The sequence below is a fragment of the Oratosquilla oratoria genome, chromosome 21, assembly GCF_046742065.1.
Source record: "Oratosquilla oratoria isolate Oo_2021 chromosome 21, ASM4674206v1, whole genome shotgun sequence".
Lineage (NCBI taxonomy): Eukaryota > Metazoa > Arthropoda > Malacostraca > Stomatopoda > Squillidae > Oratosquilla > Oratosquilla oratoria.
In genome coordinates, this window is record NC_134797.1 from 54,443,809 (window position 1) to 54,460,310 (window position 16,502).

The window sequence follows — 16,502 nt, forward strand, 5'->3', positions numbered from 1 at the left end:
ATATATGTATATATATATATATATATATATATATATATAGAGAGAGAGAGAGAGAGAGAGAGAGAGAGAGAGAGAGAGAGAGAGAGAGAAAGTTAAAGCGCATTACTTGCCTTCTTCAGTAGCCCAGCAAAGCTCATCCTTACAGGTGGCAAACGATTCTATTCAGCAATTCAGGAATGGGGTGCCCCTTTTTTTACCAAGGGATGGGTATTTCATAAAATTTGCATTCTTATCAGAAGAGAACATGTGGGATGGATCACTGCATTGGAGAGATTGATCATGTCACCCCTTTCACGTCCTCGTCTTCGTCGTCACGGTATGTGGAACTGTATTTACCTAGTTGTATCTTACAGGAAAGGGGAGCTAGGCTCGTGGTGTCCCGTCTATGTATCTCTCCATATCCAGTTTGCTCTTAAATTCTTGTATTGTTTTTGCACACATTGTTTTTTCATCCAATGTGTTCCATTTGTCTTCTTGTGTGGGAACAGCCAGAGGATGTGGAAAGATGGATGCCACTTCCCCTTCCACCTGTAATGCAACAGAACACGGAAACACGAACGGCGATTTAACACGGTCTGCTTGATATGCTTTTTCATCCTTGTCCATAACCTGCTCCTCGGACACATTCTATTCTTCGGCAACAGCGGTACGTTTGTCCCCTTCCTTGTACACACCACGATGATCACGTGGCATGGAACACGCGCGATATCGCCCACAACCTGACGCTTCTCTGACAGTGCGACCCTGCTTGACCCGACCTAACCTAATCCAGTGTAGTTATGTAATTACGCACCACGGGTAACTACCCATGCGGTATATATATCGGCTCCCGCCGCATGTAAAATCAGTTCACTCGTATCTTGCAATGAAGGAGACGAACTCACCAAAACCTCTTTCTCTTCACCACAGTAGCATCGCTACATCCTCCTTGCCTAGGTTTCTTGCTTCCAGGCACCCACTCTAGACACAAGTTAGTCCATTCTATCCAGAAGTACTTGTCAAGGCGTCTGGGGGCCAGGAAACACTTTGACCGGTTCATCAACAACTGCGTATAGAGACTGCACTGCCTCATTCCTGGAAATTCCCAAACTGAACTGGGTTCCGGAGAGCAACACTTGAAAGTGATGAGACAGAATTTGGACCTCCCTTTCCGGATGGCCAGTCACCGAATCTCGTCTCAAGATCCTGCTCTCCTCTTCTTTGTAGGGAGATGAGACCAAGAGAGTTGTAAAATCTTGAAACAAGATTCATGATGGGTATGGGATACCTTGGAGAGGTTAACCTTCATTCCCCTTAGCATATGGGTTTATGACATACAGTAGCTTACGTACCTCTTATTACATTCATCATCAGTACCTGTACTTCTAACAATGTGAAGTCAAACTTATGTATGGTGGTGATGTAATTGGAAGTGTGGTGGGCTCGTATTTGCTTAGCTATTGGCTCAAACCTCTCACTCCTCTCAAGTTCCCAACAGTGACTCTTACCTACCCCAACAGTCACTTTGCTGTAGCTTCAAATCTCACACTCCTCTCAAGTTCCCAACAGTGACTCTTAACTACCCAAACAGTCGCTTAGCTGTAGCTTCAAATCTCACACTACTCTCAAGTTCCCACCAGTGATTCTTACCTACCCAAACAGTCGCTTAGCTGTAGGTTCAAATCTCACTCCTCTCAAGCTCCCACCAGCGACTCTTACCTACCCCAACAGTCACTTAGCTGTAGCTTCAAATCTCACACTCCTCTCAAGTTCCCAACAGTGACTATTACCTACTCAAACAGTCGCTTTGCTGTAGGTTCAAATCTCACACTCCTCTCAAGTTCCCACCAGTGACTCTTACCTACTCCAACAGTTGCTCAGCTGTAGGCTCAAATCTCACACTCCTCTCAAGTTCCCAACAGTGACTCTTGCCTACCCCAACAGTCACTTAGCTGTAGGTTCAAATCCCACACTCCTCACAAGTTCCCACCAGTGACTCTTACCTACTTCAACAGTCATTTAGCTGTAGGTTCAAATCTCACACTCCTCAACTTCCCAACAGTGACTCTAACCTACCCCAACAGTCGCTTAGCTGTAGGTTCAAATCTCACACTCCTCTCAAGTTCCCAACAGTGACTCTTACCTACCCCAACAGTCGCTTAGCTGTGTGATCAAATCTCACACTCCTCCTAAGGTCCCAGTAGTGACTCTTACCTACCCCAACAGTTGCTAAGCTGTGTTCAAATCTCACACTCCTCACAAGTTCCCACCAGTGACTCTTACCTACCCCAGCAGTCTCTTAGCTATAGGTTCAAATCCCACACTCCTCTCAAGTTCACAGCAGTGACTCTTACCTACCCAAACAGTCGCTTAGCTGCAGGTTCAAATCTCACACTCCTCTCAAGTTCCCAACAGTGATTCTTACCTACCCCAAGTTACTTAGCTGTAGGTTCAAATCTCACACTCCTCTCAAGTTCCCACCAGTGACTCTTACCTACCCCAACAGTCACTTAGCTGTAGCTTCAAATCTCACTCCTCTCAAGTTCCCAACAGTGACTCTTACCTACCACAACAGTCGCTTATCACTAGGTTCAAATCTCACATTCCTCTAAAGTTCCCAGCTGTGACTCTTACCTACCCAGTCGCTTAGCTGTAGGTTCAAATCTCACACTCCTCTCAAGTTCCCAACAGTGACTCTTGCCTACCCCAACAGTCACTTAACTGTAGGTTCAAATCTCACAATTCTCTAAGTTCCCAACAGTGACTCTTACCTACCCCAACAGTTGCTTAGCTGTAGGTTCAAATCTTGCACTCCTCCCAAGTTCCCACCATTGACTCTTACCTACCCAAACAGTTGCTTAGCTGTAGGTTTAAGTCTCACACTCCTCTCATTTTCACAGCAGTGACTCTTACCTACCCCAACAGTCGCTTTGATGTAGGTTCAAATCTCACACTCCTCTCAACTTCCCAACAGTGACTCTTACCTACCCCAAAAGTCGCTTTGATGTAGGTTCAAATCTCACACTCCTCTCAAGTTCCCAACAGTGACTCTTACCAACCCCAACAGTCACTCACTTAACTGTAGGTTCAAATCTCACACTTCTCTCAAGTTCCCAACAGTGACTTTTACCTACCCCAACAGTCACTTAGCTGTAGGTTCAAATCTCACACTTCTCTCAAGTTCTCAGCCATGACTCTTAGCTACCCCAACAGTCACTTAGCTGTAGCTTCAAATCTCACACTCCTTTCAAGTTCACAGCAGTGACTCTTACCTACCTCAACAGTCGCTTAGCTGTAGGTTCAAATCTCACACTCCTCTCAAGTTCACAGCTGTGACTCTTACTTACCCCAACAGTCGCTTAGCTGTAGGTTCAAATCTCACATTCTTCCCAAGTTCCCAGCATTGACTCTTACCTTCCCCAATACTCCAAACACATAAGGCAAGGGTGACAACTTTGGTCACACTTGCGTAGAGCTGATGGCCAGGGGTGGTTGCTGATGTTTGGCCCCCAACTCTTGGGGTTGGGGGGGTGGTCCCACGACGTAGACGTTGCAAAAAACACAAAATTGGCAAAACTTTATCAATGCACTTGATCACAAAAACACCAGAAAATTGTGCAAAACACTCAACAGCATTACACTATCCAACAGTAACACTACACGCTCTCACGCAGCAATAATCACAACAACAGATAATCTACCCTCAAACAGACAAGCAAACGCACTCATACGTCATTTTGCACAGACAAGCCATCTCACTTCTCACCCTGACGACCGACGCACCATTCGACGTAAGAAAGACTTCCCCACAGACTCAGACTATACACCCTTCATAGACAGTCAGACAAAACTCATAATACATAATCTCAAGCACTCATATGCCTGTGGCCCTGATAACATAAGCAACATCCACCTAAAACACATTGGACCACAAGGTATACACGCACTCACAAACATTGCAAACTACAGCTATTCACACAACACTATACCTGACATCTGGAAGCATGGTAAAATAATCACCATTCCAAAACCGAACAAAGACCCAACAATCCCAACATCACACCGCCCAATCACACTTCTCTGCACCCCCTCTAAAGTCATTGAACACCTAATACTTAAACTTGTCACACCACATATTCCCCTTGCTGACTCACAACACGGTTTTAGGCCACTACACTCCACAAACACTCTTCTGATAAACCTCACACAAAGAATTTTAGATGGCATCAATTCAGATAGGCCCCACCACAGAACACTTCTCATAACATTAGACATTAGTAAAGCTTTTGATGCTATCCCCCGCCACAACCTAACAAATAAAATATATAACACAGACATGCACAATAACACCAAAAGATGGCTGGCCAATTATCTGGCAGGTAGGAATGCTTACGTGTCATATAATGGCCAATCATCGCACATCAGAAACATTAAGAATGGAGTACCACAGGGCTCAGTTCTATCTCCCACACTATTTAATCTATACATGCATGACTTACCCACACCAGACAACTCAGAAATACAAATCTCTTCCTACGCAGACGACATAACAATCACATGCACACATCATAACACAGACAAAGCTGCAGAAATAATCCAGCCATACCTTGATACACTCAACACATGGTTCATCACAAACAGACTCAAAATAGCTCCAACCAAATCTACAGCAACACTTCTCACCAACTGGACAATAGAACACAAATACATACCTCATCTCTACATCAACAACACTCTAATACCACACACAAACACACCGAAAATTCTTGGTGTAACATACGATACATCCATGTCTTTCAAACAACACATCACAAACATAAAAAACAAATGCACACCTAGACTTAACGCACTTAAGTCAATCACTGGAACGACATTTGGACAAAACAAAGAAACTAATATAACAATATACAAACAATGCATACGCTCAGTGTTGAATTATGCGAGTCCTGCATGGGCTCCTAATCTCAGTGAGACACACCACAACACCCTTCAAATCATACAAAACAAAGCCCTAAAAACAATTACAGGCTGCACAAATACAACACCAACAGAACAACACAAACACTTGCCGCAGCCACCACAAACACATCACACCCGCTACACTACATAGCAGAACACCCACACACACCAAGAAACATTAAAACAACACCCAAAGACCTTTATTACGCACAAATACTCTCTTCTCTTCCTCCACAACCACCAAATACCAGCCTCCGGAAACATATTCATAATCATATCACTCACCGCTCCATTAACACACTGAAAGACAAACTGCTGCATGCCAGACCCCCTGACATCCGCCCTTCTGAATCCTCTCTCCCACAAAAGGACAGAGTCCACTTGGCCAGACTGCGGTGCGGCCACCACCCAGCACTTCTAAGCTACCAGAAGAGGCTGGATGACTGCATTGTGAACAGCTGCCCAGGATGTAACACTTCACCCCATACCATACAACACATAATGGAAGACTGCATTATACACAATCATGCACGCAAACAACACAACATACACTCTATAAAGGATTTGTGGGAAAACCCAGTTTCAGCTGTAGCATTCCTTGGGGAGGCAGGACTGCTCGGACAGACAGTCTAGGGAACGACAACAACAACAACAACAACTTTGGTCACAAATGTGCACCTCCTGGTATAGGTTCCTCACCACTTTTTTTTTTACTCGAGTAACCATTTCCATATTTCATCAACTGAAATCTGTTTTTGTAGAGGATAATAACAGACAGGGTTTAGAAAACAGTGTTCTTTGTTGTCACATTAACAAGACACAAATTGGTTTTTATGTTAACAGTTGCTACGTTGCACACCGATATGACTCGAGGGGAAGGACGGAATAGGTCAAACCAAAACTGGGAAAAGGTGCTTGAAAGGCTTCGTAACTATGGAAGCGGAACTCGCCCTGAAGTGCGAGACCACTATTCTATAAATAAAATAAAATGAAACATAGGAAATACAGACATTTTAAAATAAAACATAGTGAGACTCCAAACAGAAAAACAAAACCTAAATATAAGGAGATTAAATGTGTCTACCCTCCCCTTGCCTGCACCTCCCTATCATACTAGCACAGACAGGCAGGCAAACAGATACGAGATTTGTGAGGGTCCATTATTAACCTAATCCCTGTTGGCACTGGATGCTTGTGGCCTTCAAGCTGGCTCTAATATGGTAAGCGCAGTATCCAACAGGTTCACAAAGGATTAGAGGCACTGGCTGTATTTTGTGTGGCCTTGGAAATCACGACTTTCATGCACTTCCCACTTTGGCATGAATTAGCTCTCAAGTCAAAACTTCAGACTAAAATAATATGTTGGCTTTCATAAAGAGGAGCATAGTCTGTACAAAGCAAAATAAAAACCTTGGAATGTGAAAAGCATCACAGAAGAAGACAGACTTTGGTTGAGATTCTGTACAAGAGTAAAGCTCAAAATAAGAAATTCATACACCTGTCAGTAAAACTTTTGTCAATATGTAGAATAATATAAATATAGGTCACAACACAAAAAGTGCCAATTCAAAACTTGAATTAGTTCTTAAAAAAATAAAAGTATAAATAAAAATAATAATATTTGCCCAATTAGAACTTAAAACTTAATATCCATGCCAGTATGCTGTTAGGAATATTGGCCAGTTCCAGCATAAAATACTGAATTCTAAATTACATTCAAATTATGTAACACTCCTAAATAAAGCCAGTTGTAGTCACAATATCAAAATAATTGTGTAGTCAAATATTTTGACCAAAAATGTCAATGTTTTTAACTAGCTATATTACAAGTATTCAATTTTCCTTATCATTACCTATTTTTACAAGTTACCACGAGCATTACCACAATTCAACAGATCATTTTTCAGTTTCATTTAAGAAAAATTTCCATTTGACATGAAACTTCAAGTTCCAAATTGTATTCTTAACCCATCAACCCTGAAAAAAAATTGTCTAAACTACTTCTCACATACTACAAGCTCGTCTTAACAAAGTTGATTGATTTGTACAGCACAATCACACTAACAACATTCCTTGTACACTTTGGACTTGTTATAATACGACATGCTGGTAGTAGTAGCGCAGTGACGTGTCATGAGCCATTCTGCCCCTGGCTGCCTGACCTTTTCATATGTGATCCCAGAGAAGTATGGGGCTGTATGCGGATTGTCCAGACAGCATTTATGGTCACAGTATTCCAGGGGGGTTAGATGTACATTTCTGGATTGGCTTTCACCTGGTGTCCAGTGCGTGAATGTTGGACAGCCCAATCTGCATCTGGTGCAGAATCTGCACCATCGGCCTCATGAGTTAAGTAGTCACCTTTGTGGCGTGCAATATAGCGGCCAATAAGGAAGCCCATGCATATTAATGCTATAAATATAATGGCCAATACACCTGCAATACAAAGAAGAAAAATAGCATACATGCCTTAGCAGATGGTAAATGGGGATAGAAGAGTGTACATGTATAATTAACTATGGATGTATGACAATCTCAAGATTCAGATCTAAATGCAATTTTCAGTAGCTATGATTTTGAGAGCACTGTATGGGGCAGAAACATGGAATATAAGATATGAAGAGAGGAGGAGTTTCAATGTGTTTGAGATGTGGTGTCTGAGAAGTATGATAGTGGTTACTGGGCTGGATAGAGCGAGAAATGAGGAGGAGAATAGGGGTGGAAAGGGAGTTGGGAGATACATACATACATATACATATACCAAGGCTTTTTCCCCCTTACTAGGGAGGTAGCCAAAAAGGAAAAGGCATAAAATCACTCCCATCCATTCCATCCCCGAAAACACTCCACACCCCTCCACCCTCCCTCCCATCTTAGCACCTCCTAGATGACGGGTCATCCCTGCACCCTGTCCACTGCCCTGGGTCAGAAGCAGTGTCGCAAGACACAGCACATCCACAGCAAGGCCGCTTCATTAAATCGGCGACCCCCCCTCTCCGTCCCCCCATATAAAGGAGAGGACGGGGAGAAATCCCTTCGGGCTGCGTCAAAATTTTGCTCACACACAGTACCTCCCCCCCATCCCCCCGTCCATTCCACCTCATGCATCACAACATCTTCCATATACAACCATTCTCCATTCACCCCTGTCTTCTGTCCTCTCCAGTCCTTCCTCAACAGACATTCCCCTCTTCCCCAAAGCCCCCTTCACCCCATCCTCCATCTCATCCTAGGACGTCCCCTCATGTTCACTCCCTCCACATCTGCCCTCCATACCTCCTTCACCAGTCTTTCCTCACTCATATTGGGATATTTTGGACACATGGAAAGAATGAGTGAAGAAAGATTAGTAAAAGAGGTGTGGAAGGCAGAGGTGGAAGAAGTGAACATGAGGGGGTGACCAAGGATGAGATGGATGGATGGTAAAAGGGGCACTGGGAAAGAGGGGTATGTCTGTTGAGGAAGAATGGGAGAGGACAAGATAGGGGTGAATGGAGAACTGTTGTGTATGGATGATGCTGTGATGCATAAGGGGGAGTGGGTGGGGGATGGGGAGTGAGGGAGTATGTGTGAAAAATAAATTGATGCAACCAGAAGGGAATAGCATCCATTCCCAAATGTCTATTTCTCATTACACTTTTTAATCCCCCAAGGCATTTACTCACTTCTCTCAATCTACATTCTACCTCCACCCCTATTTCTCCCTTTCCTGGATGCGAGTATGGCAGGAAAGGAAGGAGTGGGGGGTGGAGGTAGAATGTAGATTGGGAGAAGTGAGTAAATGCCTTGGGGGGATTAAAAAGTGTAACAAGAAATAAACATTAGGGAATGGATGCTAAGAGGAGACTGTATGAAGGAGTGATTGTGCCGACAGCACTGTATGGGGCAGGAACATGGAACATAAGGGAGGAAGAGAGGAGTTTGAATGTGTTTGAGATGAGGTGTCTGAGAAGTATGATAGGGGTTACTAGGTTGGATAGAGTGAGAAATGAGGAGGTGAGGAGGAGAACAGGGGTGAAAAGGGAGTTGGGAGATAGGGTTGATGAAAGAGTATTGGGATGGTTTGGACACATGGAAAGAACGAGTGAAGAAAAACTAGTAAAAGAGGTGTGGAAGGCAGAGGTGGAAGGAGTGAACATGAGGAGTCAACCTAGGATGATATAGATGGATGGGGTAAAAGGGGCACTGGGAAAGAGGGGAATGTCTGTTGAGGAAGGATGGGAGAGGACAGAAGACAGGAGTGAATGGAGAATGGTTGTGTATGGATGATGCTGTGATGCATGAGGGGGAGTGGGAGGGGGATGGGGGGAGGGAGTATGTGTGAGAAATAAATTGACGCAGCCTGAAGGGATTTCTCCCCGTCTTCTCCTTTTCTGCATGAGGGGATAGAGAGGGGGGGGGGGGTTCCTGATTTAATGAAGTGGCCTTGCTGTGGATGTGCTGTGTCTTGCGGCACTGCTTCTGACCCAGGGCAGTGGACAAGATGCATGGTTGACCAGTCATCCAGGAGGTGCCAAGATAAGAGGGAGGGAAGAGGGTAGAGGGGAGTGGGGATGGAATGGGTGGGAGTGGTTTCTATGCCTTTGCTTTTTTGGCTACCTCCCTTTTAAAGGGGAAAAAGCCTTTGATATATGTATGTAGAAGGGATTTCTCCCCATTTCCATTTCTGCATGAGGGGATGGAGAAGGGGGTCGCCAATTTAATGAAGTGGCCTTGCTGTGTCTCGCGACACTACTTCTGACAAAGGGCAGTGAGTGATAAGCAGGGATGCCCAGTCATCCAGGAGGAGCCAAGATAAGACGGAGGGAGGGGGGTGGATAGGAGTGGAGTATGTGGGGATGGAATGAGTGGGAGTGATTTTTATGTCTTTGTTTTTTGACTACCTCCCTTGTAAGGGGGAAATCCCTTGCTATATATACGTAAAAAAAAAAATACATAAAAATAAATCACTCTCTGGTGGTAGACCTGTGCCCAGCTAGCTTGCCCAGAAATCACACTAAGAAAAAGTCTTGTCTAAACTGTCTCTATTATGCCTTTACTTTGCATTGATTTCTCCGTCTTCTCGTTTTCTGCATGAGGGGACGCAGATGGTCACTGATTAAATGAAGCGGCCTTGCTGTGGATGTGTTGTGTCTTGTGACACTGCTTCTGACCCAGGGAAGTGGACAAGATGCAGGGATGACCCGTCATTCAGGAGTTGCCAAGATGAGAGGGAGGGAAGAGGGTAGAGGGTAGTGGAGTATGTAGGCGATGGAATGGGTGGGAGTGGTTTCTATGCCTTTGTTTTTTGGCTACCTCCCTTATAAGGGGGGAAAAAAGCCTTTGGTATATGTATATGTATGTATGAACTATCTGAAACGTTATCTGACTAAGTGGATGTTGACCAGTTTAATATAATTTTGTTCTGTGTGGTGATTGCATATGATGCTTAAATGCTTCCAAGTATTTGATACTTTTTTATTCTCTTCAGTCTTCTTGAATAATTATATTTTGAGATGCTGTTAAGATTCAGTGTTTAACAATTGAAAATCATTATCTTCTAACATTCAAGTTAAATACAAATTTACAGGATCAACTTACCTCCCAAGACCTGAGAGCTATCCGAGTAGAGCTGCATGAGTACCTCTTCAGAGACTCTTGGTGGAGGGCGAGTTTCGATTTCCTCTTCAGGATATCTGATGGCTTCAATGCCGCAGGCGTCTTCATAGATGTTCCCAGCTATGACGGGAAAAAACACAAATTGTCAAAGGTAAAATAAACATTCCCTGCAAAAATCTTTTTAGTAACTACACCAGTAGATCTCTTCCAATAAATGTTTTGGTTAAATATATCATGTGCTTTGTTCACCATGATGAATCACTGTTCTAATAATATGATTCAATTTAATGTCATGAGGTCCCCCTATCTGGAGGCTAGTACGGTGCACCTTATAGAGGACTTTGTAGTTTGGGATTCAATGAACCATGCCCTAGGTTCAACTTCGCCGGTGGCAGGGTTCGAATCACTGTCACCTCGATCTCCGTCACAAGTAGCAACACTCTATCTCACTCGGCCAGCAAGCATCCTCTAACGATGTGATGATATGGTTTAACGTCACACACTCCCCCCCTATCGGGAGGCTAGGACGGTGCCCCTTACGGAGGACACTGTTGCATGGAATTTAATGAACTGCCCTTGGTTCAACTTCGCCGGTGACAGGATTCGAACCTCCCTCACCTCGACCTTCGCCACAAGTAACGATGCCCTAACCCACTCAGCCAGCTAGCTTCCTTTATGTAATATAAAATTATCCTTGGCAAGAAATTGTGATTAATTTACTGATTATTGCCTTTAGTTTCTCCAACCAAGAACTCCAAGGCCAATCACCAAACTCCCTACCCCCTCAATCCAACCCCCTTAGACTAGGGAACATAATAGCACCTTTCCTTTCCAGGGTTCTCTGTAGCATCTTATGGTGTTTACACATGTGCAGATGAACCAAAATGGATTGGTACTACACAACCATATTCAATTCCTCTCTGAAACCCATCACATATCATTCTGCATGCAAGCTTTTCATGTACTTTGGAGGCTAGTCTGCCTCCAAAGTACATTGTTAACATACTGTACACACCAAAAGGCCTTTTATCCCTTATATAGGGGTGGCTGGGTTGAAATTTTTGAATACCCAAAATATTGTATCATTTTAAACTCGTCAAATCTGAAAATGTACCAACTAAAACAAAATATCATTCCACTATACCTGCTAATATACACTGGCTTCAGTGCACCACGACACAATCAATAAATACCTCCTTCTCCACTCTCCTGGAGGTCAAGCCTTACAAGTTGTCTTCTTTGCCTCCCCCACTTACATCCATTCTTGTTCCTTCCATTCTCAGTCACAAACACAAGTACAACTGGATCAACTGTTCATCTTTATTAAAACCCAAAAACAGCAAATAAATTCTCAGTAATCACTAAACTAAATGATATCTATTCCAATGCAGTAAAGGAGAGAGAGAGAGAGAGAGAGAGAGAGAGAGAGAGAGAGGAAGGGGGAGGGAGGGAGGGAGGGAGGAAGGGGGGGAGGGAGGAAGGGGAGGGAGGGAGGAATGGGGAGGGAGGAAGGAAGGGGGAGGGAGGAAGGAAAGGGGGAGGGAGGAAGGAAAGGGGGAGGGAGGAAGGAAAGGGGGAGGGAGGAAGGAAAGGGGGAGGGAGGAAGGAAAGGGGGAGGGAGGAAGGAAGGGGGAGGGAGGAAGGAAGGGGGAGGGAGGAAGGAAGGGGGAGGGAGGAAGGAAGGGGGAGGGAGGAAGGAAGGGGGAGGGAGGAAGGAAGGGGGAGGGAGGAAGGAAGGGGGAGGGAGGAAGGGGGAGGGAGGAAGGAAGGGGGAGAGATGGAGGAAGGGGGAGGGATGAAGGAAGGGGGAGGGAGGGAGGAAGGGGAGGGAGGAAGGAAAGGGGGGGGGAGGTAGGCAGGAGAGGGGAGATCGAATAAGGGGGAGGGAGGAAGGAAGGGGGGAGGGAGGAAGGAAGTGGGAGGGAGGAAGGAAGGGGGAGGGAGGAAGGAAGGGGGAGGGAGGAAGGAAGGGGGAGGGAGGAAGGAAGGGAAAGGAGGGAAGAAGGGGGGGGAGGAAGTAGGGGGGGAGGAAGGAGGGGGCGGGAGGAAGGAGGGGGGAGGGATGAAGGGGAGGGAGGGAAGGGGAAGGGGAGGGAGGGAAGGGGGAGGGGAGGGAGGGAAGGGGGAGGGAGGGAGAGGGAAGGAGGGAGTGAGAGAGGGAGGGAGGGGGAGGGGGAAGGAAGGGAGGGGGAGGGGGAAGGAAGGGAGGGGGAGAGGGAAGGGAGGGGGAGAGGGAAGGGAGGGGGAGGGGGAAGGGGGGGAGGGGGAAGGGAGGGAGGGACAGGGTGAGGGAAGGAGAGAGAGAAAGGGAGAGTGAGAAAGGAAGAGAGAGAAAGGGAGAGAAAGGGAGAGTGAGAAAGGGAGAGAAAGGGAGAGAGAGACAGGGAGAAAGGGGAATAGAAATAGAGAGAAACAGAGAAAGATAGGGAGAGGGAGGGAGGGAGGGAGGGAGAGAGAGGGAGGGAGGGAGGGAGAGAGAGGGAGGGAGGGAGAGAGAGAGAGAGAGAAATACTCAGAGTGAGAGATTAGATTAGAGAGACAAAGAGAGAGAGAGAGAGAAATACCCAGAGTGAGAGATTAGATTAGAGAGACAAAGAGAGAGAGAGAGAAATACCCAGAGTGAGAGATTAGATTAGAGAGACAAAGAGAGAGAGAGAGAGAGAGAGAGAGAGAGAGAGAGAGAGAGAGAGAGAGAGAGAGAGAGAGCAAGATAGAGAGAGAGAGTGATAAAGTGGTGGAGGTAAACCAGCTTTGGCTATGGGCTATGCTATGGAGATGCTGCTATGTTTTACTGCACTGCTTCTGATCCAGTGAAAGCCCTTCACCCACAAGCAGTAAAGACATAGATACACCAAGGGCTTTACAAAGGAGGTAGCCAAACACAATGGCATAAAATCCACTCCCATTCACCACCCTCCATCCCTCTTATCTTGGCTCCTCCTGGATGATGGGTCATCCCTGCATCTCACCCACTGCCCTGGGTCAAAACCAATGTAGCAAGACACAACACATCCACAGTAAGGCCACTTCATTTAATTGGCAACCCCCCTCAGTCCCCATCCTATTTTTGTTGCCTTTTATGATTCAAGTGGGAACACTCGGTGGCAGTATTCTTCTCCCCTACCAGTGTTCAGCAAAAAAAAAAAAAAAAAAGGAAATGAATATTCAGAGAAATGGTACAGGACAGTATTAAGAGTGGGCTCTTTCCCTTTATCAGGGAGGCTGCCAAAATCAAAAGGCATAATTTCACATCTCTTATTAGGGGAAAAGGCCATTTGGTATACAGTATATATGTATATGGAAAACATATCAATGCAACTTACAAGACCTGACTATGATTTCCTCTGGTCTGTCCTGCTGGAAGAGTCTCTTCAGAGGGTATATGTCGTCAAACTCAACTCTTGAGATGCAGCCCACAAAACCTTCCGACATGCTCTCATTCATACCAATGTACAGGAAGTCAATATTGTTGAACTGAACATCGGCAGACCCTTTTACGTTATATATCCATGACACTGGCTCATAGTTGTCCACCTGTACAAAACAAACATAAGAAAATAAACCTCAGCCACAAACTACTGCAGCCCTTAGTATATATATAGAAACAAGTACAATTCTTGCTTAGTATATATATAGAAACAAGTACGATTCTTGGAAATTTAACATAAATAGTATCCAATTATCAAAATACATCATTCTTATCTGAACATATATGTTAGATTACACCTAAATGGAGACAAGTGCTTCATCTGCAGGACAAAAGAATAACAAGAGGACATGAAAAGAAACTCAAAAAGGATAGTTATAGAAGAGATCTGAAAAAGAATAATTTCACACACAGAGTGGTAGATATCAGGAACAAATTGGATGAGGCAACAGTGTGTGCAAAAACTATACAAGAATTTAAGGATAAATTAGATGCTGAAAGATACAAAGATGGGTCACAACAGGCATAGCTCTCCCATATAATACAACTAGGTAATTACAATCATCCCTTCATACAATCTCCACCCAGCATCCATTCCCAAATGTCTTCCTCTCATTGCATTTTCAATCCCCCCCAAGACATATAACAAATGTACATCCATATACCAAGGGTTTTCCCCCCTTACAAAGGAGGTAGCCTAAATCAAAGGCATAAATCCACTCCTACCCTTTTCATTCCCACAAACTCTGCTCCCATTCACCAACCCCCTACCTCCCTCTTTTCTTGGCTCCTCCTGGATGATGGGTCATCCCTGCATCTTGCCCACTGCCCTGGGTCAGAAGCAGTGTCACAAGACACAGCACATCCACAACAAGGCCACTTCATTTAATCGGCAACCCCGCCCTCTCTCTCTGTCCCCTCAAGCCGAAAAAGAGGGGACGGGGAGAAATCCCTTCAGGTTGCATCAAAATATTATTCACACACACTTCCTGACTGCCCCCATCCCCCACCCACTCCCTTCCATGTATCACAGCATCATCTATCCACATACCTCTACCTTCTGTCTTCTCCCTTCTTTCCTCAACAGACATTCTCCTCTTTCCCAATGTCCCTTTTACCCCATCCATTCATCTCATCCTTAGTCGCCCCTCATGTTCACTCCCTCCACCTCTGCCTTCCACACCTCTTTTACTAATCTTTCTTCACTCATTCTTTCCATGTGTCCAAACCATCCCAATACTCTTTCATCAACCCTATCTCCCAACTCCCTTTCCACCCCCACTCTCGTCCTTACCTACTCGTTCCTCACTCTATCCAGCCTCATAACCTCTACCATACTTCTCAGGCATTTCATCTCAAACACATTTAAATTCTTCCTTTCTTATGTTCCATGTTTCAACCTCCATCATATGTAGTGACACTCACTCGCTCGGCCAGCAAACATCAATGGATGATAGAAAAGTATGCATTACCTGCATAGTCAGTTTTTTACCACCATCAGATCGGTAGAGTCGTACATCATGAACTTGTCCTTCGTGGAAGGTTCGTTTGCTATAAATCTCCTCGTGGCGCTCAAAACCAAAGTCAAATGTTACCTTTAAATGACCTGAAATTAACGAATATGGGTGATGAAAATTAAAATTTTGTATGCAACAAACACATATAATTCTTTTATTGCCAAATCCAAGTAATATACTCAGTACACCACACCATTAATGGGGATAGATGGATGGAGTGAAGGGAGCCTTGGGTATATGGGAAATGGGAGAAGAAAAAGAAGGAAGAAGAAAGAAGAGGGAAGAAGACAGGAGAAGAAAGAAGAGGGAAGAAGACTGGAGAAGAGGGAAGAGAGGAGGAGGAGGAGGAGGAGGAGGAGGAGGAGGAGGAGGAGAAGGAGGAGAGGAAGAAGAAGAAGAGGAAGAAGAGGAGGAGGAGGAGGAGGAGGAGGAGGAGGAGGAGGAGGAGGAGGAGGAGGAGGAGGAGGAGGAGGAGGAGGAGGAGGAGTCATCTTCTTCTTGCATTGCTTCTGACCCAAGCTCCACAATGAGCTAAGACAGAAGAAACAACAAATGGATGTTGGTATCAACACTGAAGACCAAAGCAATGGGCAAAGGCAATGTGGGGTGATGTAAGCATGTTTAAGCATGTCAAAGAATGGGAACAGGGTACAAATATCATAGATGGGCAGCGGATACAATCACCAGTACACCAACAAAAACAATAATTACCTGAATTGGATATAGCCAAGGTGAGGTACTCCCCACTCATGTTGGAGTACAGCCCAACAAGGAACCCTCTTGGGTTGGTTGTGGTAAAACCAACGCGGATCCTTTCGGCAATAGTAGATTTGTATGACCCAGGAATGGTATACTTAACCATGGTGTCAAACAGCATGTTAATACCAATCTCTGCAATGATACAAATTATAATCATGATGTCAAACAGAATATTAATAGTAACTTCTAATCATAATTACAATGTGAGAAATTTGCTAGAACAGTGACATCAATCAGATAATTTCTATGGCCATCACACATAT

The 16,502-nt window shown here is 44.8% G+C and overlaps 1 protein-coding gene across 6 annotated transcripts in view; it reads right to left on the reverse strand.

The window, feature by feature from the left end:
* Nrx-IV (neurexin-4) overlaps positions 1-16,502 on the reverse strand; it is an 87,688-nt gene that overhangs the window by 15,082 nt on the left and 56,104 nt on the right. For 4 of the 6 annotated variants that reach the window (XM_076204961.1, XM_076204960.1, XM_076204964.1 and 1 more), the window contains 5 exons: positions 16,192-16,371; positions 15,436-15,569; positions 13,860-14,070; positions 10,519-10,656; positions 5,719-7,374 (listed from right to left, as the gene is read on the reverse strand). In XM_076204961.1, the coding sequence (XP_076061076.1) occupies positions 7,184-7,374; positions 10,519-10,656; positions 13,860-14,070; positions 15,436-15,569; positions 16,192-16,371 (854 nt within the window). In that variant the 3' untranslated portion in view covers positions 5,719-7,183. Of the gene's footprint in view, positions 1-5,718; positions 7,375-10,518; positions 10,657-13,859; positions 14,071-15,435; positions 15,570-16,191; positions 16,372-16,502 lie in introns of those variants that run through there. The other 2 variants (XR_012967438.1, XM_076204963.1) reach the window with 2 other exon arrangements.